The 23,911-nt window shown below is 43.9% G+C and overlaps 1 protein-coding gene across 4 annotated transcripts; it reads right to left on the bottom strand.

The window, feature by feature from the left end:
* Positions 1-23,645, bottom strand: LOC119558402 (cadherin-86C). 4 transcript variants are annotated; one of them, XM_037871936.1, is made up of 12 exons: positions 22,810-23,644; positions 10,999-11,774; positions 10,227-10,310; positions 10,012-10,137; positions 9,799-9,948; positions 9,619-9,733; positions 7,442-7,634; positions 4,999-6,319; positions 4,806-4,954; positions 4,007-4,097; positions 3,372-3,562; positions 1-3,309 (listed from the first exon to the last, which is right to left on the bottom strand). In XM_037871936.1, the coding sequence occupies exons 2-12, from the start codon at positions 11,770-11,772 to the stop codon at positions 693-695; spliced, it is 5,811 nt and encodes a 1,936-aa protein (XP_037727864.1). In that variant the 5' UTR covers positions 11,773-11,774; positions 22,810-23,644; the 3' UTR covers positions 1-692. The 4 variants fall into 4 exon arrangements, with proteins under 4 accessions (XP_037727864.1, XP_037727872.1, XP_037727880.1 ...); XM_037871944.1 differs by having other exon boundaries at positions 4,806-4,936; XM_037871952.1 differs by lacking the exons at positions 1-3,309; positions 4,007-4,097 and having other exon boundaries at positions 22,810-23,645.
* Positions 23,646-23,911: the final 266 nt, after the last annotated feature.

Here is a 23,911-nt window from a genome sequence, read left to right as displayed (position 1 = left end):
AATTTGATTTATTTGCATAAGCTTATATTTAAAGTATTTACAAAAACTTGCTTCTGGTTTATTAGATTATATTTGCAAGTGTTTTCAATATGGCAGGCATCTGTTTATCCGACTGCATAATATACATTAGCTTATGTACATACACATTTGCACAAGTTTCTGTTAGGAAAGCACTTGGTAATGACTTGTGGGTTATAACTACAAATGTATGTATGTACAAAGATCCATTAAACATTATCCATATAAATATTCTTAACAATTTTGGTCATACATAGTCGAGTATATATTATGCATATAGGATAGAGTTGAATACGTTGGCGGGGCATGGTCACCGAATAGATCGTGTGCCAAATGCCTCGAAGATTAGAGAAGTAATCTCTCTCGACCGAACCACACTATAAGGTATAACGTTAAATATAAAACTTTGAACTACATCTGTCGGCTTATGAGTAAAATGAAAGCGGCTAACCGATCCGGATCCTAACGTACAAGTATTTTCGGTGCACGGAAACGAGTTGAAAATTTCTCAACATCCCGTAGACTACGAATATGGGGGATAACATATGCTGGCTTTTGGTGTATATTATACAGTATTGCAGATAGTGTTGGTTCGATGATTCGCAGGTAGGGAGCCTTTGAGGCTATCACATATGATTGTTCCTTTTGTAGGGTTTGGAATGGATCGGATCGTCCTACGAGTACTGCGGCGACTCGCCCCCCGAGTTGATTTTCTTTACCCGGCTGACATCGTCGTAGGCGATGGAGAAGACGCTCTTTTTCTCGGCAATGGGATTTCGTCGTCCTAGGCTATTGAGCAGCGAGTTCATGGCTATTCCGGAGTCGTGATCATCCTCCAGGGTCGAGGCATTCAGCTGCTTCTGTGTGGGATTACCCGCTCCCCGTTGCTCCACGTAGATCTTCGAGTTGGACACCTTGACTTCGTTCTCCCGGATGGGTGATGGCTTGGGCTTGGGCCTCGGTTCTTTACTGGACTTACTGGATTCCTTACTAATGGCAGCTGCATGTGGCGGCGTCTCGGGATACATGTAGTGGGGCAGCTTGGTGGGTGCGGCAGGCACCTCCAGGGCGTTCTCCCTTTCGAAGCGGTGCTCCGAGTGCTGGAGCAGTGGGTGATTCGTGTCAGTCTCGATTTTTGGTTTGTGCTGCTTGTTGAGAGCTCGGTCCTCCTTCAGCATTCGACTGCCCTTCGGTGGGGATTTCCTGGGCGCTGGCTCCGGCTTGTATCGCCCACCAGGATCCTCATCGTCTTCCTGGTCCTTGGGATGGACTGTGATTCTGGTCTTCGAGACCCGCTTCTCCGCAGCACCCACCTTCTTTTTGCTCGATGGCTGCGACTTGGACGACTCCGTGGAGGTGCGTCCACTGACGGAGGACTTCTTCTTGTTGTAGTACCACTCCATGTACTTGGGTACATTTCTTTCCTCCGGCTCAAGACCCGCCAACTCCGTTTCGCTTTGATAACTTCGATCGGTTAGGGATCTCTTGGATCCAACTATTTCCGTGGAGGTGGACATAAGCTTCCTGCCATTCTCCGTAACGGTGGACTCGTACTTGGAGATGGACACTCGGTTGTGTGGGGGTTCCGAGTAGGTTTGCTTTCGGGAGGAGTTCCTTTTGGAACTATCGCGTCTGGATAGACGCGGCATGGCTTCTGGCTGGGAGTCCGTGGGAGAGGGCTTCCTAGGAGCTCTTTTGGGTCCCGCTAGCTCCTCTGGCTCCACATAGATCTTCTCCTCCCTGCGGTACCTATCGTTCTCCTGCTGTCGACTGGGGTAATTGGTTCTGATCACGATCTCATCCCCATCCGAATCGATTGAGTACTCCGTGTCGTCCTCATCGAAATCAGCATCTGAGTGCTTGTAGTACTTCTCCACCTGGATCTTGCGGATGCTGTGCGATCCCGGACTGGCCAGTTCGTCCATGGAATCGGTTATTTCCATGACCAGCTCGCGATCTGATCTGTGGCGATTGCTGGCTGTTTGACTTTCCCCGTTTCGGGATTGATCCTTGCGGCTTTCGTCGCTCAACTGCTTGCGCAGGATACTCGTTTTGGTCTCCCTCAGGGGTTTCTTGGGCGGCACTCGCCTCTTCCTCTCCTGGACCTCCTCCTCCTCCTTGATGGGCGTACGGATCTTGCGCTTGACCTCCTCCACCATTACGATTCTCTTGCGAGGTTGCCTAGGTCGTTTCTTCGTCCTCCTCCGCTTGATCCAGTAGACGCCCTCGGGACTATTTGGTGGATTGAAGCGAACGTACTCATATCCATCCTCCGACATGGACTCGTCGTTCTCGCTGCGTGCTCTCCGACGGGAGGGTTTCGCCTGGGTGATCTCTGGATCCAAGGCGGCATCCGGTCCCTCTGTCTGAGTGCCAGCATCGCAATCCGTCTGAGTTCCTATGGCCATCGACTGGCCGGGAAGACTCTGCGTTTCCAAAGCCACCTCATGCTGGGTGTACGCATTCTCCAGCTTCTCTTTCTCCAGAAGAATCTGCCGCAGCAGGGCATTCTGCTGTTTTAGTGAGTTCTCCAGCTCGTGAGTGAGGGACTGATTGGATACCGCCGGCTGCATCTGCTGCTCCAGGGAGACGCCTTCGCCTGCCTCCACCGGCTGCGTATGTATTACCTTAACCTCCGGTTCCAGTTGGGAGTAAACTATGCTATTTGGTCCCGATTTTCCCAATGGAAAGGTGTCACCTTTCAATGTCGATCCCTGCTGGACTTCATTGGGCATGGACTGAATGTATGTGGCGCCTGGGACAATCTGATAGTGCTCTCTGATGATCTGCTTGCCATCCGGCTGCTCTTCGATAAATCTGCGCATTAGGATCTCCTTGCCCGAGTTGTCCACCATCAGGAGCTGCGGATGGGAGAGATTACCCGCTGGTTTCACTGGGACATTCACGTAGATATTGTCATCGTCTAGATTTAAGCCATCCCTGGTCTTATCCCGGGTCATCAGCTGAAGGATCTCCACATTGCCGTCCTTGATGAACAGCTCCCGTTTGCTCTTGAGACTGTTGTGGGCCGTGTTGAAGTCAATGTCACTTCCTCGGTCAATCTCGTGCCTCCGCATGGAATCATCGTCTATGTGGCGCACCTCCGAGTCGTACTGCTTCCTCCGGGCGTACTCCTGCCGGTTGACCCGAGTCCTAGTTATGTGCTCCCTGTCCTCCGCCAGATCCCGGTTCTCAATCACATCCTCCATGTATACGTCGCGGTCGTTGATCAGATTAGTCCTAGAGTTATGGAAATTAAGATGAAGATCGTCTTTGGCTGTGCGGTTATTTCTGAAAGTTTAGAAATGAAAGTTTAGCTAATGTTTGGTTTTAATTTCAGGTTATAACCATACTTAATGCGAACTCGTCGCTGCTGCTCTTCGGCGGATTGGATGTGACGTCCATCGCCGATATCCTGGGCCCTTCCTACGTCTTCGTCAAGCTGCTCACGTCCATCGTGGAACTCCCAGCGGGTGGGCTTCGTTCGGGTATCTGGAGGTTTCTCCGCCGACCAGGCATCGCGTCTTCCCATCCACTCTGCGACCTGCAAGATGGTCAGGGATTCAGTTTTAGTTTTTAAGGATTTTTGCTAGCCCTAAAAAGCACTGTATTTCTAAGGTTATTAATAATGCATATGAAGCAAAGAATCAAGAGAACTTTTCACTAAGCAGTTATTTCTTGACAAGAATAATTATTAATTTAGAAATGAAGTAGATATATCAAAACATTTTTAATTGAACATAGATCATAGTACATGGAACATAGATTATAACTGCTTCTTGAAATGAGTTCTTAGGTTAGATTAAACGTCTTTGAGAGACTTCCATATCCATCGTTTTTTTTGTGCAAAGTGAAAAAATTTCGTAGTCGATAAGGAAATCAAAAATGAAAAACTTAAAATTGATAGCTTTTGCAATTTGAAATTTTGGTAAGTGCGTTTGCATTACGTTTACGACTACAATTGAATTCGAAAAAGTTCAAAATCTACCTGAACAGATTTTGTTTGTTTTCCATTTGCCATTTCCCTATGCACTAGATGCACATCGTCTTCAGTTCTACTGATATTAACTATTCTTTTGCTACAAGAGAAAAATAAAAGATTATACATAGATAGAATGGTTGTGATGTGTTGTTGATTATATGTAAATTATCCCATAAATGTTAAAAATACTTGTTCACCAGTTGATCTTAGGCAATCGGTTTTGGATTTTGACTGAGTACATACATAGTCGTTGGTTAGTTTAAGTCCCATTTGACTCAGTTAATCAACTCAAGCCGGCATTTACAATTTACAAAATGCAACTGCGTGTTTACAGCTTCAAATATTTATTGGGCATCGTAAATATTTGACCACTTTGCATATGGGTAGGCTATGTATGCCAGTTTAACTTTAGCAGTTCGGCTCACCCATGACCAATTTAGCATTCGAAAGTCAGCTTTTAATAAATATTATTGCAACCATTAAACTGTAAGGCTTTTTAAATGTGCATTCGTAAGGAGCTTTTATAGACTCCAAATGTGCAGTATTTACAATTACACAATTTCCATCTTAGCTTTAATCACTGCGACTAAGCGACAGAGTCAACAGAGGCCAGTTATAAAGATTTGATAGGTGGGAATAATATTAATATGCTTGATTTAAAAATCTGGACAATTATGTACACTAGGCCAACGTAAACTAAGCGAATGCTACTCCGATTTTTGCAAAGATAAAACTTTTTTAAAGAAATTTTGTTATAACCATGTAATCCACCCATCTAATTTATATATTATGTTCTTCTACTTACGTCGCCGCCCCGTACAGTGGACACCAGGAGCAGATGCAGCAGAGCAGCAGGATGAGGATGGTCAGGGCCACCAGGGTGGCCAGCAGGATGAGCAGCCAGAAGAGCACCTTGTTCTCGGCCTTGTACTGGGTCTGCAAGGGAGTTAGGGTCTATTAAAGGCAATGAAGCATTGCGTCCCCAAGGATTCACTTACGTCTGTGCGCGAGGAGTCCGTCGGCATGATGGCATAGGAGTTGTTGTGCTGGGACAATCTCTGCTGAATCTCCGATATGTCCACCACCGAGGAGCTGTCATAAATCACGGTGGCCGTCACCACACTGCGCTCCTTGATGCCCGGATTCCCAGCTGCTATGTCCTTGGCACCTGGCTCATCCGGACGCAGGGGCCGAATGTTGTGGATGTACACCTTGCCACCGGAGAGGGCCGAAAGTGTCTCCTCGGTTTTGGCCTTGTCCGGATTGTGTCCCGGCACCACAAACTTCACAGTGCGTTTGCGGCTTTCTGGAGGATAAATTCGAATGGTGGTGGTGGAGAAGCGCACCGGAACACCCAGATCGTAGGCTCTGGCTGTCAGGATGAATATGTCGGTATCCTCATCCTCAGATCCCGCCGTCTGTCGACGCCTTCTCGTCTTGGCATTCTTCTTGGCTCGCAGGTTGATCTTCTCCCTGACCGTCAGCTCACCGGTCACCTTGTCCAAGACAAACTGATTGTCGTAGTTGCCATTGATGATCTCGTAGCGCACCTCGTTATTCGGAGCAGTGGCGTCCTTATCCTCCGCATGGATCACTGCACTGGTGGTGAAGCCCATCAAGTCGTGTGTGAGTATAAACTCGTAAAGATCCTTGTCGAATATGGGCGTTTCGTCGTTGACATCGATTAGCTTGAGTATTAATGGCACCTGAGCCCGATTCCCCTCGCCGTCCATGTCCCTGGCCTCCACGTAGAGATGGTATTCGGGCATGACTTCTCGATCGAAGCCGTGTTTGTTGGTGGAGACCGTGATCAGCCCCGTCTCCGCATCCAGATTCAGGGAGGTATTCAGATAGCCCAGAACGGCTGTGTATCGCACCTTGCCACCCAAACCGGAATCCGGATCGGTGGCCAGGACTTGGACCACCTTAGTGCCCGCCGTCATGTTCTCCGGCAGTTCCACCGTATAGGCGGGCTGCTCGAAAACCGGAGCATTATCGTTAACATCGTTGATGTACACCGTAACGTTGACCAGAGCGGAGAGATTGGTGGCTGGCCCTAGTTCCTGGGCCAGTACCTGGAACTGCACCGAGTGCCGCTGCTCGTAGTCCAGCATGGAGTTGTCCCGCACCCGGATCAGGAATCCCGCACTCCGTTCCGCCACATTTGGGCTAATCTCGAACGTGCCGTTGTTGTTGAGCAGCGTCAGCGAGAAGACGCCGTTCTTGCCCGTATCATCGTCGTAGACCCGCGGCACGTAGGGATCAACGAACGTCAGTGCGGTGCCTTGGGGGGCGTTCTCGTCCACCCTCGAGACGTAGCTGCGGGAGGGGGAGGAGCGGAGGAAAGTCGTGAGCCAGAGATTAGCATGGGGAAAGAACTTCGTGAACGCCTGTACACTGTTGTAAAGGCGTGCGACAAGCTACCTCTACAGTCCTCAAAAAAATTGGTCAATCTCTCTGTTATTTTTTGGGGAATTTAATGGAAAACTTGCTAGGCAGTAAGCTAAGACTATGACTGATTAAATATATTCCTTCTAAGGTATATAATCTTCGGGGTTGTTAGCGGCTTTAGTGTTTTTTGGGAACTTAATGGCTAACTTGCTAGGCAATAAGCATATTCTTATGTCTTATTGAAGATATTCCTTCTGAAATATATAATATTAGAGGTTTTTAGCGTTATAAGGATAGATTTGTTAGATTTTCTAAAATATTGACTGTGAATATTTTAGTTTTTTTAAATAATTTAGGGAACATTTTTTTGTTAAGGCACCTTACTATGACTTTCTTCTTGTCCAATTTTAGCAAATATCTAACAAATCCGTCTCATAACACATTCCCTATATCAAGAAAATAATAAACATCAAAAGGGTTCATTAAAAATGTAATCTTTAAGTCGAAAAGTTCGGAAATCATTTTATGATCTATGGCTTCTCCTCAGTTTGAAAACTATTCCTCATTCAAGATCGCTTTTTTTGCGACTGCAGCTGGACTTGCAGTTGGCTGTTTCCAGTTTGTCGGGAATTCGGCTGGGACGGACTCGAGTTCAAAGTTAGTGCGCATAAATGGATGCTGCAGTCGCTGATTTCAGCAGAAGAGTTTATAGTCCTCGTCTTCGACTTGGTCGTCTTCTAAGTCGTCGCCTTGTCGCCGTCATCGTGGTTGCCTATGCTAAGAATTTTAGGACTTTATGCTAATGGACGCGGCTAAAATTTGTTGTTTGTGTTGGTCGCAGCTCTGTGGTGTCTTTTTTGTTTTGGGTTTTGTTTTTTGGATAAGCAACATCACTCCTACTTCTCCAAATTGCACTCGGAGGGAACAGGGAACAGGGACCCGGGATCTATAGTGGTTAAGCAGGTTTGCCCTTCAGTCCCCACTTCCCCAAAGTCTGTTTTTTTTTTTAATACCCCCCGGCTGCTGCGATGGGAACCTGCTGGTACTTACTGATCGTTCTCGAAGTACGGCGGCGAATTGGTGCGATCGGGCAGAAAGAACGCCAATTGGACCGTGGAGGCCAGTGCGGGCGGCTCGTCACGACCCACCTTAACCTCTTCCGCAATTACGGTGAGCAGCACCGGATCACCCACATGCGTGATGAAGGCAATGTCCTCGAGGGGTCGCATCAGGAAGATCTCACCTGCAATCCAAATAAAGCGAAGCATTGATTAATTCAAGACGTCGTTTACGGGTTGTAGAGGTTAATAAGAATGCAATTCCTAACACATTTCAATTACTGTATAACGATTTTTTATATTACCATTATAATCAGAGAACAGTCTATCTTCATTTTTGGGCATCCGAAGTGAAATAATTCTACGTATCACACAAAAACTGACTAATGTAACCTATAGAAATTAAACTTAGGCAAAAATCTGTTTTAGAGTAATTAGCAAAATATATAATACACTATTTTGTCAAATAACTAAATCTGTTATCTGTTTTATACAGTGGTATTCCTAAACGGTAGCTATAACTTTATCAGAAAAGACCCATCATTCACATCAAAAAGGTAATTATGAAGGTCAATTATGGGAAATGCACTTTTTTAAACCCTTTTTTTTTAGTTTTACATTTTTTCCGGGATGTTTTGCGTACTGGAAAAACTCAAAGCTCCAGGCAGCTGTAAATGCTTAGATTCTGTCTGTGGCACCATAAACGCTTTTTTCTTTCACCCAGCCGTCATCAGTAAATCTGATAAATGGTGCAGAAAGTCAGTAGTTCCCACGCCAAGTTCAGTTCACGTTGATTATGTTTTTTCCAATTTTTTATTGAACGCTTTTTTCTTACAGTCGCCTTGTACTTTTTCCCGGTGGTCGTTTCGTTGGTTAATATGCAAAGATTCTGTGCAGCCTGAAAGAAAAGTTTCCCACCCATAGACTTTCGGCAGATTATCCAAGATTCTCAAGGTCTGGAACTGGCTTATTAACCTTGCCACCAACAATTTGAATAACTAATAAGACTGGAGGACAAATAAATAATATATATTTATGCGTTATGGCCGTTAGATAATTATTTCGTGTCTGCCCGCCTAAAAATAGGTACAACACTCTTAATAAACCCGGCCAGTGGGAATATCGAGCAGAAGGCTGTTAATTGTTTTGCCCCAAAGGGATTCCAATTTGAAATTCATTTGGAAGAGCCAGTAAACTGTGAATCTTCATGGCAGGCAGGCAGGCAGGCCTCTGAAAGGCCGTTCGCCAAAGCGCTTCCCACTGCACATGGCTAAAAAGAAATTGTGGGTTGAGTGGGGGGAGGAGGAGTTGGGGGTACCTCGAAGACAGCCAGCCTGGCCATTATATTCGAGAGGGGGAGAGCTTCTTGGCCTTATAGCCAAAGTCATCAAAGTGCTACTGCCAACGAGACGAGACTAGCACGAAACAAGGAAGTCTCTTGTGGTGGTTTGGGCCAAATTGCGGCACAGAACTTGGCCGCAACGAACGGGTATTGCCGCTGACGTCGGAGGAAGTTGGCTGGAATCGCGATTCCCGATTCGGGGGGCCTGGAGGCCCCGGAGGCGGGGCGAAGATGGGTTTCTATCTAACGAGTCTGACGACAAAGCGGGTTGCCTGACTCGACGACTCCCTCCCGAACCACCGCAGCACCACTGCACCACTGCACCTCTGCACCACCTGGTAGTTATGTTAATATCGGTTACCTGACGTTGTTCTGCGGCTTATTCCTCGCCTTGCTGTCGTTGTTGTTGTTGCTGTTGCTGTTACCTGTGGTCTCTGATTTTCGTCCAATTTATTTTGCTTGCTTTACTTGTGGTCAATATTTTTAAGTCCGCTGCCCATGCGCAGACCATTTTTCTTGCTTCCTGCGACTATATTTGCAAAAGCTCTTGGGCCCCACCACATCACATCTCTATGGGAATCTGCATCGCGATGCATCTGAGCCCGCAGAAAGTTGAAAATTTTCACTATCTATGCACTATCAGTGTCCCATGAAGATGTTATCTTATTTTATTACAGTGGACGATGGCGAGAGTAACTATTATATAAGCATTCTTAGTGCGATGTGCACCCCTTGGCCAGAGGAATTAAAGTGTGTTATCTCCGTGATAAATGTTCCAGCCTTGGAAATTAAGTATACTTCCGCATGGTAATAGATCTTTTACTTACCGCTTGTTTCGTTGATGTCGAAGAACGAGGTGAACGGATTGTTCTCGGAGACCAATCCATAGCGAACCTCCCGGGGATTGCCCTTGTCGCCATCCTCAGCATGAACTTGTAATATCTGTAAGTCATATGTATAGAATATTAAATATATATCTATATCTTATAGAAGGGGTATAGCTTTACCTTATCGCCTGGCAGTATTCCCGGTGGCAGTTTGGTGACTGGGGGAGCAGATGTGAACACTGGTGGCTGATCCTGAACATCCTGGACTATAACCACTATCTCCATTCCCGCTATATTGCGACTATCCTGACCAGGCTCAGCATAGGCATCCTGCGGCCATTACATAATATTACTAATTATATCTTTTATAAATACTTAAAATTCATTACTCACATTGGCTAGTATCGTTAGGTGGTACATGGCTTGCTTCTCAAAGTCCAGTGGTCCCAGGAGGAAAACGGTGCCTTCTGTGGTCTCGGAAGATACGATTTTTTGTCTTATGGCAAACAGTGGAGAACCCTGTTGGCGAAAAGTACGATCCATAAATCATAAGATCCGTTGGGTTAGTAGGGGTCTCCAACTCCATCGTCATCTCCTTTTCCACTTACCCATAACTCGAGGTAGACTGGTTTCTGAAACAGCGGATTCTTGCGGGCAATTACATAATCCAATTCCGTGCCGCGTTTAGCATCCTTTAAAGATAAATCGGGGTTGAGGCTTATAACTTTTGATGATATTTCGGTCGAGTAAATTACACATTTGACCCTGTCCGAATCCGCTTGTAATTTTGCACCATAACAATGATTATCGTGTACGAGGATCGCTTATGAAAAACGAATAGCATCTTCCCATTGGGAGACGTGCTTCTAATGGCTTATCTGATTACTGCTTCATTAAAGTGGTTACACTGGGACAAAAAGTGTCTAGTAATGGTGTTGTAATATAAAGGTTCTTATTCTTTGATAAATTTGTATGGTTTTTTAGAAATATTCCTTTGATCATTAAGTTAAGATCTATCATATTATTATTTCTAACATATAACTATAAAACCTAAAGTTCTAGAACAAACAAGAGTTTTTCTTCATCCTAGATTCCTATTGTAACTTTTTCCAAGTCCTACAGTAATTGTATTTATAATGATTTTTCTATGAAGAATAGTAATGAAATATTAAAACTGGAGATCTTTAAGTATTCCTAACAAATCAACACCGATATCCACTTGCTCTCCACTTTTTCTACCTCCTATAGATGGACGTTAGAACTTTTTCCAAGTGCCCATGGGCTCCCCTCGACGGATGTCTGCACGGGCGTTACTTGTAATTGGTAATTGAAACGTTCTGACCGTGGGCACATGTGGATGGGCATGGGCAGTGTTCTCACCTCGGGTATCATTATGATGCCGGGCTTGTGCGGGAAGATGAGGTCGTGCGGCGTGGTGAAATTGGTGGCCGTAATTGAGCAGAGCTGCGTGGTCATTCCGCCCTTGGTGTCCTTCACCGATACCTGGAAGTCATAGTACCTGCCCGGCTCCAATCGCCGCTGGAGTACGATATTCGCCTGGCACACCGAATTGTACTTGGTGCAGGGTAGCGATTCCACCTTGACGGTGGAGGCGCTGGCATCGCCCACGAACTCGAAGGTCAGCGGATAGTCGAACTCCTCGTCGGTGGCACGCAACCTGTAGATTACCGAGTTGACCTGTGCGTCCGCCGGCACCAGAACCAGGCGCATGCGCGTGGTCGGATCGAACTTGGGGTCCGCTCCCTGGACGTGATGTGGACACAGAATGCCAATTAGGAGGCTGATTGTCAGCAGTCGATAGGCGGTCATTGCGCCCAGCCAGGGACCAATCGGACCCAGTCGCGATGGCCAGTGGTGCTGGATCTGCTGGTTCCGATGATGCTGATGCTGATGCCGATGATCATGATGATGATGATGATGATGATGGTGGTGCCGGTGGTGCTGCTTCAGACGATTGTGGTGGTGGCTGTAGAGATGGTGGTGCGGGGAGGTAGCTGGGGTGTAGTAGTAGCATTCCCTCTGCCCACTGGGCTCCTCAGCGGCACTCGTCCCACTGATCGGCTCCGTTCCCAGGCGGCAAAGCGGGACATGTGATCGGTTCTTCTCCGGCTGACTGCTACTTGTGGAAGCCATTTCTGTAATCAGTGGGGGATGCCAAAAAAGAAGGGGCTTAGTATTTGGAAAAAGCTAAGGAGCTCTTACAGCTCATTCATCAGTACCAAAAAATATCCAAATATAGAAAAAAAGTTAAGGCTTAAATTTAGAGATTGTTTCGCTTAATCAAACAGCATTTTCTCTTCTTCGAAATTATGTCAATGTGGTAAAACACTAATCAAGAAATGTAACATATTATAGTTCAATATGTTAAAAAACCAAACTATTTCTATCCAAATGGATGAAAGTTTTAAAATATACCAATTAAAGCTACAATAGATTTCTATCAATAATAGTAATAATAATATCAATAATTGTGCACGCTTACTTGTATAACTGACTAGTAAATATTTTCTACAATATTTATAACTGAGCACTAATTTTGTAAGTCTTATAGCTATGTTAATTATTAAATAGTACAAAATGAACGTGTAAAATTATTATTGTACAAGTAAGATATGTTATTGGGTTGACGATCTATTTAACATTTTTGTTTTAAAATGTCACAAAATGTAGCATAAAATATACCATAACTTCTTTTAAACTGTAATAGGTAATTTGATCTAGAGCGCCAAATCAATTATGAAATGTTATGTAAGACCCCGGGAAAAACCCTAATCGGAATTTCCTTGCCACCGAAAACGGTAACCTTGTTAAATTTAATTACAACGCATTGCGTATCAAATGCATAGTGTTAATTCGGGGCTTAAAGGCAATTCAATTAGAGGGCCAATTTAAAGAAAGACTTGTAATGCATCATCACTGATCGATTAAATGGTATCGGGGCATCTGATCTACATCTATGGATTTTCAAAAGGTTGACTTGTGGAACGAGAGTGGTTGTGCAACGCGTTGACCACGGCCTAAAACCACGTCGAATCATCGTTCAAATGCATAACTTTTGTGGGCCAAGACGAATCCAAGCCCAAAGTCGGGACTGGACTGCAGTTGGATCGGATCGGATAGCTTGGGGTGTGCAAGTGTGAACTATGTATTAAGGTTTTTAAGTTGGCGTCCGGTTCACGAGACGGCTGAATGACCAACTTTCATTTTCCGTTCGGGGCGGACTGGGCAGCGCTACGAAACCGAATTAGATTTCATAATTAATACTGCTGCACTTTCATTTTTCCTTAAGCCATAGCCATGACCAACAGAAGAGGCCAATTTGTACGACTTAACCGCAGTGAGCAGCGGAGGCTGGCTGATAAATAATGCAATTAAGAGATCTACGACTGCTTATTTGTCGCACTCCCCACTCTGTTTTTGGCACTCTGTGAACAAAATGCTCAAACAGCCGGCCGAGTTGTAATATTATTAATTAACAAAATACTCAGGCCTTTATGCAATCGCTCTGAGCAGCGACTTTTCACAACGATTAAGACCAGTTGGTCAATGTTTTTCCGCCGCTTGTACTTGTGTTTTTTTTTTCGTGCCATATATGTATTTGAGCAAGAGAAATGAGCGGGCCGAAAGCGTTTTGGCAATATGTTGAAATGGGCATAAATTATGAACTTAACACTTGAAAAGGTTATGGCTGTCCAAATTACTTTTGTTTCGCCGAAAGAATGGAGACCATAAATCGATTCATGAAAAGGCTTTCCAACTCATATAATGACCTTTTTGAATTAGCTCACTTTCCAACATTTTTTAAAGGGCATTACTTTCTCACCTATCATTAAAAATGGAGGTCCAAATCATAATTTCCCAAATTAGTTATAAATATTTCCACACCAATTAAAACTTCTTCAACAGCTTGACAATGTGCTGAAATAAACTTAACTCACGATCTTCAAAATGTATAGGGTCTCTCAGCAAATTAAAACTAATATGACAACTTAATAACTTTCGTTTTGTTTGGGCTAAATTATACTGCAGTTGAAAGATCGTTATCAACTCGTAAAAAAAAACCAGCAGCAAATAACCATAAAGCTGTGATGACCTTTATGTAACTTGTCGCAATTAAGAGACCCCAGATAAAAAGTCGATTCATCCGATTCAGAGAGAGTGGAGTGGGATTATGTGGATGGGTTGAATTGTCTGTACATGAGTATGTGCCGAAAGAACCTCCCCATGTATAGAAGATAATTGGGCTAAAGTTTCGTTCTCGAGCCGTCATATCATATCGTTCATCGTCATCATCGCAAGCCAAGTTCTTGAATTGGTAACGCGGTCATTCAAGCGGTCACGTCTCGTCTGTCTAAACGCGAAAAAATTTTATTACGTTTAATCATGTGCGACAATTACAAGCGGTACTTTAGACGCATTTCTCCGAGACTCTTTCAAAACGTATCGCGGTCGTTTCTGGTCTACTTGCTGCTGCTGCCGCTGCTGCTCTTGTCCGGCACTTAAAACTCGTTATTCTAATGAAAATTCCATAAACCCTAGGGAATGTGCTTGTTCTCGCTTTTTTTCTATACCAGGTACTTAGGTGGAGATGAAAAGACAGCAGCCAGCGAAGGAAATCGAGAAATAGATCGCGACGGCTTTCGTTTTCTTAGCCCAAATTGCTCAAATTGGTAAGTACAAACAGCGTGAAAGATGATAAAACTCGGAGCGTAACGCTGACACAAATGACAGCGGACATTAAACGGTGTTGAAATGACAGTGTAGAGTCTTTCATTCTTCTTTTTTGCACTTATTGGAGTGCCAGGGTGCCTGGGTGCCTGGCTGCCCAGCACCCAGCAGTTGAGCAAATTGAGGGGCTCGGACACCGACATCCAGTGGCAATCTCGGGACACAAAGAAAAACGTCCGTTCTGGATGCTCGATTACAGGAAAATCGACCGGAGCCTGCAGACAGTAGCCGCGGCGAAATCATTGACCAAATCCTGGGACTGGGACTGGGATTGAAACCATTTGTTGGCCCTTAGCGTTCACGTGTGTGCTCCACGTAATTACAGAACTGGCCAAGAGACCCAGAGCACTCACACAGAAGCGGAGGTGATGCACTGGGAGAAAATGTTACTGATAGGGTAATCAATATGGTTGCTATATAACATTTTTTCATACCAATCCAACGACATATTCTACTCTTAATATTTTGAGAAACTTATTTTTATTGCCTGCTCTCAGAAATATTAAAAAAAATAGGCAAAACTATCAAGACAGTCCTTTACATAATATATATGTAATTGTAGTTCCTTTATCATGTGGACATTATCTATTCTTATTATTTTTTAATAGAGTGATGTGATATGGTTAATTTTTTTGTTGTCAAGAACTTATGTTTTATAAATACTGACCGAACTATGAACCCAATCATGGATTATTGGTACGTTTTTGATGCTTATCCACTTTAAGAACAGTTCTTCTAACCCGGTAATTTTTTTAATTCCAAAATATTTTTAAGCCCATACCATTATTGCCAATATGTTGGCTTATTCTATTTGCAACGTATAATTGACTATTTTTAGTTCCAATACTTCTTATCTGTACCTTGTGGGAAAGTCTTGTATTATAACTAATTTGAAATCATCATCCAAAATTGTCGAAACCAATTATAGTTCTATATTGATAAACACTTTAATAAGGAGGATAGAGAATTTCAAATATTTTTGCGACATTCCTTGACTGATGGTAGGGTGAAACAATGGAATGTTAATAAGCAAATCCTATTTCAGAATTTTCCCCCAGTGCAGCAGAGCAGCTCCTTTTGGCCCGAAACGAACCGAACCGAACGGAACGACGGCTGCTTAAATTGCGAGCTCAGACTTTTTTGCGAACAGCTCAGCTCGGCGGTGAGCTATTGGCAATCCGGTTTCTTGGCCGTCTCGACCGTCTTGGCCGTCTTGTCCGCCGTTCGTGCTAGCTGTATTTGCCAATTTCCAGTTTGTGCAGCTGCATCTAAGTGGCATCGCCGAGTCCTTAGCCACAAGCCAATGACCAGTTATGTCAGTCGGATCCCAGGCAGCCCGACTTGGAAGTTTTGGAGCTTGGAACATGGAGCACAGAGCTTGCAGTTTGCAGTTTGGAGGCGAGGCTATGGCCACCCGACACCCTCGCTTTTGGTCGCCAGCGTGTTGCAATATTTTCTGGCTGCTGCCCGCATTTGGCTTAGAAAGGCTGCAGTATAATGAATCTGTGTTATATATGCACACTGGACTGGGACTGGGACTGGGACTGACTGGCCTGGCTGCCCGATAATGCATTCATTTGCAAGTACGAGTATATATCGGAGGCCAGGCCCAGTTGAGTTCCACTCTCGGTTCGGTTCCTATACCAATTCCAATACCAAGTTCCCAGTTTCGCAGTTCCCGGCTGCGGCTGCTGTTGCTATTGCTGTTGCGCAACAATTGTAACACACACAATATTTGTGCCATTTGACCGAATTTCTCTTAACACATATACCATATAGCAGCCGGAGCAGTCAGACAGCCTGCCTGGCCAACTTTGCTACCACTGGCAATGAAGTTAGCCCGGTCTCTGGATTGGGCCTCCATCTCGAGCTGGATCTGCGGCCAACGCCTCGATGTTTCGCTACAAGCTCTACGCTATTTGTTACTTCTCCACCCGTCTATATATAGGATTAAACAATCGTTCACATAACGCCGCGGATTCAGGCAAGACCACATTTCTCCGCAGAAAGGAGTATGAGTCAGTTGAATTTATTACCACCCAAAATGGCTTAATTTGTGCTGCTCAGAAATGCCTTTGAAATGGGGGAACACTTGGGAACAATAGTGCCTGCTTCTGGGGCCTGATTTCTCAATTGATGACCTAATTAGTGGCGTTGTTAAAAAATTAAGCAATTGCTTTTGGTTGTATTATCATCATCATCTCCATAATATGACCTATTAGGGATTAATTTCAATTTTTTATATTTTTAAGAAGTATTATGATACTAATAAAATAAAATACAAATATTCCTTTATTTTAAGACTTGTTTCTTTAACCTTTCCTATAACAAGTCTTCTTAACAATCTAGTTCCTTAATTTCCCTGCAAGAAACTGAAATCAAGCTAGCTAGCTTTCCATTTCCATTTTTATTTCCTGTTAATTTAAGGTCCGGTTTATAGTCAGCCATTTCCATAAAGGATATCGACATCGATAAAAAGAACCATCAAAAATTTTGATTCAAAACCGGAAGCTAGAAATGGAAAAGTGGCAACTTTATTGTTTCCCTTTTTTATGAAACAGTTTCGATTTTATAGGTTGCAAGTCGCCAGGGCTGTCTGAAATTTTAGCAGACCGCATATTTTGTGGTGTCACAAGTGAAGGGTATGTAAACTTCGACCCGCAGCCCATGATAGATGCCTTCCTGCTTTTGGGCCAAGTCTGTGGTCTAGTCTCCAGTCTAGGCTGCGGTCTACAGGCTATAGCCTATGGTATAGATATAGAGGCTGTCTATAGTATCCCCACTCCAAAGCAGGCGCGGCGGAGCCAAAAGCTCGTGAGTTCACTCTGGAGCAAAACAAGATTTTGGGCGTTGTTCAATTTTCGGGCTGGCCTGGCTCCGGTTCAAAATCCAACTGCAACTTCCACGGCACGCAGCTTCGTGAGCTGTGCACTTTTGTCTGATTTTTTTTGGACCTGGCTTGGATTCGAACTCGGACTGAGACTCGGTTTTTGGATTCGGGCTGGGCTGCCACTGCAACTGGCTGCGACTGCGCCGTGGCTGCACACAAGTAGAATGAAAATTTGTGTTGCAAATAAAGTTGAACCTGATGGCAAACTAATCTGCTTCACGACAATAGAGCTCGCAGCCAGACAGCGGGCAGCAACAAACTGCTGCACTGAGAAAAACTAGGTTGAATTGGAATTGAATTACAAATTGATTATTAAGTTAGGAACTTTTTTCAAGGACTGGCATCTTGATTATTAGGGAATTTACAGACCAATATCTATTTTTGCTATCGGATGAATCGACCTAGTACTTTCAAGGTATTAAATGTTTTAATATTTTTATATCTTTATAAATAAGTTATATAAAGTGACTACTAAATAGGAAACTGTAGACTGTTACGAACCTCAGATGATGATATTTCCTAAGAAACGAATAAATTATGATGGCAAAGAACAATAGCAAGCAAGCATATTTTAGCAAGCTTTCTTTAGAACTACAAGTTTCCTTATAATTCCCAAGTGCTTGCTTGCAAAGTTAAACATGTTTCTTGAATTTAATGCCTTTGAGGGTCAGGTATTTTGATTTGAAAAAGAGAAAATAGATCTTCAACCTGGAAGTAAAGTCCCCCGAAAGATCAAAAACATATCCTGTTCGCTTTTCATAAAGTACTTGAATTACAAGTATTTTTTCTCAGTGCAACCGCCAGCAGACGGCGAAGGCAGCTAGCGGCGCAGACTCGTAATCAACGTTTATTTCGTGGTTCGTTCGTGTCCCCCATGCGACCGTCGACCGTCCTTCACCAAGCTAGAAGCCCCGTCTATCCTTTCCTGTTTGGACTTCAGGGGGTGGGGCATTGGGATGGCGATGGGGTTTGGGGCTGGGTCTTAGCTGGGTCTGTGGTCTGGGCTCTGGAACTGTGACTGTGACTGGGACTGGGACTGGGCCCAAGCCCGAACCCGAACCCAGACCCGCCGGCCGTTCCTTTCCGTCTTTGGGCCTTTGTCTGTCTGTCAGCTCGTCAGCATACTCACGTACATTTATTCATGTATTCGCAGTCGATTTTTGCAGTGTACGTACATATCTGCATCTATAAAGTTTTTATTGCGGCAGCTGCGGGCGTGTTTCTGGGTGCGCCTCGCTGGGTAAAATAAATACGCATAAAGGCAATATAGCTGAGCAAAATGGAAACAACAGGGATAACAACTACTGCATGTCTGAGAACGGCAGCGTTTTTAATATATTATTCCTGTATTTTAATTGCGGCCCATAAAGTGCTGGGCAAACACTGATTATTCAATCGCCTGTGGGCAAGGTTTATTGATGGGCTCTTAAAACCTTAAGAAATATAAAACCAATCTTAAAAGATATAGGAGTTATAATCTTAAGCTGATATATGATATGTTGTATGCTGATAACTGTGAAAGTAATTATAAAGCTATCCAAGGCTTGGTGGCTTTTCAGCTTATAACTGGTTTCTTATCTGCAAATCAATGTTGACTCAAATACCTAAGTGCTTTCTAAGAATTTTCTTTGTGCCTTGTAAATTCTTAGCAAACATGCTTTAAAATGCGGTAAAGCAAGTCTTGAATTTATATATTTTAAATGTGAGTTAGTTTTGGAACATTTGCTGCACATAGATCATAATTACTAAAGGCATCATTTAAATTGTTCCTAATTGAGAATAATAACACTGGCACTTATCACCAACATTAGAGATATGTACGTGTTATGGATGACTGAAAACTTTTTTGTTGAACTGTGGCCGTTTCCCCAGATTTTCTAATTATCGTCGGGGCCGACTATGATGTTTTCCTTTCATCTCAACAATTCCAAGCAGTTGGCTTTCAGCGTTTTTTTTCGCCTTTGTTTCAGTCATTTTCCTATAATTAACAACGAACGCACTGCGGCCTAGACGAGGTTCATAGGCTACTAGTGACTGAGAAACTCAGAAACTCTGTACAGAAACTTAGCCTGCAGTTCACAGTCGATTGTAAATGAAGAGCACAAACAGTGTTTTGTTTGGGTCCCTCAATACCCTCGTATTCAGCTGCAGATTTTACTCGGATGTGGATCCATAGAGTCGCAGACCACGGGGGCTGGACCACAGACTATTCGATTAGTCGGGGTGCCAACGCCAACGTCTTGGATCTCGAATCGAGTCTGATAGATATTAAGAAACCCCAACATCATCGTCATCGCCCGCGCCTTCCTCCATCGCCCGAACCTTTCGTTCGTCTCGCCTGTCGACTCTACATTTTTGTATCCGTCATGCTGCCGCTTTGTTTTCGGGCCACGGTTCCTACGATCCTACAATCCCTACCAAAACGCAGTGAAAATAAAATAAAAATGTAAATAAAAGAATGCAATAACAGCAATCCCAGCGAGCAGCGTCATAAAATGGTGCGTGGGATTGACAGCGAAGACAGATACAGGGAGATGGTTGTGCCTTTTGGTTCCAGAGCGGGGATCCACATTGAGATACAGTGATCCCGAGTTCCAAAGACCCAGAGTCTCCTATTCCACCCGGGGCACTGCGATCGGCGATCGCCCATCGCCCATCCGATCCTCCAGCGTGTTGAGTACTCAAATTGAATCTCGACTTTATCGGCACCCAGCCACGGGCCGCTGGCAGACACGAAATTAATTGGCTTAATTTATGTGAACTCTTATAAGAAAATGCACTCAGGCCCTGGCACTCCGGCACTAGCACTCTTTGCCCAGTTGATTTACATTTATTTTCGCATTGCCAGCGCGGTTTAAATACCCATCCCGCCGACTTCTAATGCTTGTTTGGATTGCAGTAAAGCCGCATCAACAGAAACAGCCAGGCTCGCTCCGTAGGAGCCCAGCCATCCATCCATCCAACCAACCGATCTGATCCGATCCCAGCCGACTTGCACGTCCTATATAGTGGATGCCCATACGAACGTAAAAACGCCTTTGCCGTTGGCCAGCCTTCGGTTCAGTCTGCTCAGTCTGGATTACCAGCCGTCAACGGATGAAGGAAGCCTCGCAGACGGCCAGACAAAGACTGTGACTGATGGTTGGCTGGCGGACCAGGGGCCTCTGAGGCATTACGACACTGGCGGAATAAAGGATTGCTTGGGACTCTTATGCAAATTATAAAATAAATACTTCTTGAGTCTCACTATTGACTACACCTCTTAATATATTGCTAATGTATGCTATATGATAAATGTATCATTTATCTTCACAATTATTTTATAATATTTTGAATATTACTGTTTAATTGCATCCTATAGTATAACATATCTGTATATACATTTATACGATTTTTTAGTTGGGAAAATGAAGGTTATTTATGCATTATCCTTTTAATAAATGCTGAATATTTATTTATTTACCTTAACTGGCTATTTTGACATGTCATACAAGCTAATAATCATATAAAATAAAATCTAAAAAATAATATTTAATAAAGATTAAGTTATACATTTACTTTAAACAAAGAATATAATTAGGTCATGAGTTAAGTTTTGATTTTGCATAAAGTTAAATTATCTTTATAAACACAAAAAAAATGTAAAAGAGTGATTTATCTAATCATTGACCCTTAAATAACCGCCATAAAAATCAATTTAACAGACTTAAACCCCAATTTACAACGCTTTTCGTTCAGTGCAAGGCAACCAAGATTCGGACTGGGATTGGAGCGGAGGCCAGGGCTGTTTTGAAGAACAGAAAATCTATTTGCAGCCGTTGTAAGGGATCGCCGCGTCGTTGTAGGCCATAATTGCTCTCCTCAATAAAGCAAAAATTTATTTCCACTTTGGCAAATGGGACGCGCTGAGAGTTGGCCAAGAGTGTTTAGGCCAAGAGCGGTACGAGACGAGTACGAGCGGACTGTTGACTGTTGACTGCTGACTGCTGACTGTGGGCCAGACTGCAGCGGCGACATTGTGGGCGTCGGGCATAAATAAATGTCTTTATGTGCCTTCGCGCGGTTATTGTTCTTCATTCTGCATGCGGTCGGTCGGTCGGGTCGGTTGGCCAAAAGGCTTCAGATTCGGATTCAGTCTCCGAATTGTGATTTTAAGACCCCGGTTGAACGACACTTTAACGACTCCAGACTGTTGGGCAACCGCCGAGAACTAGTCGCCATTACGACCAGCCAAAGTACGTGGATGTGCGTCCCGTTGCCTCGCAGCAATCGAAAGACTGAGGCAACGAACGCGATGTAATTAACTTTAAGCGGCTCCGACTCCGTCTCCATCTCGGGGCACTGTTAATCGGGATGCAGCGATCGAATGGCTTTCCAGTAGTCTAATTTGGCGTTTTAGTAGAGGCCAACAGCCTGCCCCCCAATTAATAAATATGTATGCCCGACTCCGCTCGGCTTGTAAGAAAATACAATATAAATCATAGACCGTCGACCCATCTGACAGGCTGACTAAATGACTATATGCCATATAACTCTATGGCTATATGGCCGTATGACTGCACCCCTCAGCGGCGTGTCTGATTTTTTATATATGAAAGCAAGCGGCAGATCGATGGCCGGGAAAAGTTTAACTTTCGAGAACCGGGACCAACTGCTAAACGAGGCACGAATGCACATTTTCGATGCTCAGGCACGCACGGTACGGCACATAAAAAAAACAGCCAAACAGCCATTATGGATAATTCTGCAGCATAAATTTTAAAATGCCGCAAAGCTGTCAATTTTGGCACTGCCCCGAGTAAAGTGGGTCAGGCAAGGTCGCTCCGATGTTGTTTTTGCCGCTCAGGTAAGTGCCCAGGTATGTAGTTTGGGCTTCAGTTTGAGTCGAGTTTGAGTTTCTGTTTGCTTTTGCGTTGGCTGGTAGCCATCGTGTTTGCGTGGCTACAGATATATATACAGATATCTATATATATTTCTACCGACTTGGCTAGTTCCTGCAGCAACAGTCGCTTACAGATGAATGTACAACGTACATCGTTATGTAATCCATCAACATGGACCGACCGAGCAAACCATTTGATTAGATTCACCATATGGCTCCATGTTTCGAGTATTTATGGGGGATTATCCCCCAATTTAGATGCAAAATAGGTGTTTACTGGGAAATCATCTAGCAAGATCATTGATTTCAGGAAAAAGGTTCGAAAGATTGGGATATTTTGGGGGGTCTGTTGAAATACGATTAGTCTATTTATAAACGATGTTTCATAGTTAAGATCATTAACCGAATCTCTGAACAATTTATTTAGGATACTTAAAGGCTATATTGTATAATATGGTTAACTTTTTTGTTTGGTGTATATTTTTTTGGCACCTCCTTTTTGTATTTTTCAAAAATCACCTAATATAATATTACAAAGCAGAGTTATTGTTACCTCCACCTTTGTATTATTTGTTATTTATTATTTATCTCGTCAGCAGAGACTTGATTTATATATTTTCTCCCTCGCACAGTTGATTAAATATGTACATACAAACTAGTTCAATTATACCTTTTGAATGGTTAAAAAGAGCTGCGTTGCGAACTCCAGTGAAAAATCGTCGTATCTTCACAGTCTGACTTTTAATTTCAACTTTCCATGTGGTCGCCTTATTTATGCAACCCGAATTCGAGCACTTCACTGATTTTGTTTGTCGTCTGTAATCAAGTGATTGACATTTTCGGACCCGCACTGAATATTAATAGTCCATGTCTTAAAATCGCTGCAGCACATTTGGGGTCTAATTTAGAGGCACATTTTTCAACGTTTTTCTTGTGTTTTCTCTCACAAACTATCCTTCCGCGTCCAGCAGCACGTCTTCAATAAATCGTATATGTGAAGCAAAAAAGCAAAAAAAAACCGAACGAAAATTGAAACCGAACCGCTGCTCTCGATGATCCGTGTTTTCTAAGCTGCTCAGATGACCAATTTGGTGCTTCGCTCGAATGAACCCCGAACGACCTTGCCTTCGGATTAGATCAAAGTCGATCAGATCGGTTCGAAAATTAATGGGGATCTCGGGACGGCAGACCTGTCAGTCACTACTAGGAAACCATTCTTGGCGTAACTCGATACTGGCATGGATTATTTCGGGAACTTGGCGAATTTGCTAAACGTTCTTTTGTCCGATTGTTCGATTAAAGTGGAGTCTCCGGTTGCAAAACTGAAAAGTATGTACAGCAGCGTCAGCAGTTCACCGTCCACATTAAATTGCCGCAATTATACCACCGCTTGACTTTACTCGACTCGATCCCGATTTCAATTCCAATTCCGATCGCGATCACGATTTAATCGTTGGTTATAGGTATAGCCGATCCGATCCGGGTCTGTTGTAAAGCGCGCCGACGACAAAGTGCTACTGCCGCCGCCAATGGTCCGGAAAGAGTGCCGAGCTGGACTAGTGGAGCTTATCTTGACGGGGAGAATTCTCCGCAGAAAGACCGCAGAAAGCCGGTTTCTCTCTCCCTCTCTCTCTCGCTGTCTTTCTCTTTCGACAACAAACCCAAAAGCAAAGCAAAACCCACTCTTGTTTTTGTGGGAGCAGCACAGCAAACCCGTTTCGCTCGCCGGTAGGTACAACAACATCATAGCCAGATCCACATCCATACCACAT

This window comes from Drosophila subpulchrella, chromosome 3R (assembly GCF_014743375.2).
Source record: "Drosophila subpulchrella strain 33 F10 #4 breed RU33 chromosome 3R, RU_Dsub_v1.1 Primary Assembly, whole genome shotgun sequence".
NCBI lineage: Eukaryota > Metazoa > Arthropoda > Insecta > Diptera > Drosophilidae > Drosophila > Drosophila subpulchrella.
Note: the sequence above shows the minus strand (reverse complement) of the source record. Positions and strands in the feature narration are given on the sequence as shown.

What these genes read in the sequence shown, in the direction of transcription:
- LOC119558402 (XM_037871936.1), bottom strand. Translation starts at nt 11,772, where the DNA reads ATGGCTTCCACAAGTAGCAGTCAGCCGGAGAAGAACCGATCACATGTC. An exon ending in CGGACTCCTCGCGCACAGAC is followed by an intron (nt 4,955 to 4,998) that starts GTAAGTGAATCC and finishes TGCCTTTAATAG; the next exon opens with ACCCTAACTCCCTTGCAGAC. An exon ending in CCACTGTACGGGGCGGCGAC is followed by an intron (nt 4,098 to 4,805) that starts GTAAGTAGAAGA and finishes TTTCTCTTGTAG; the next exon opens with CAAAAGAATAGTTAATATCA.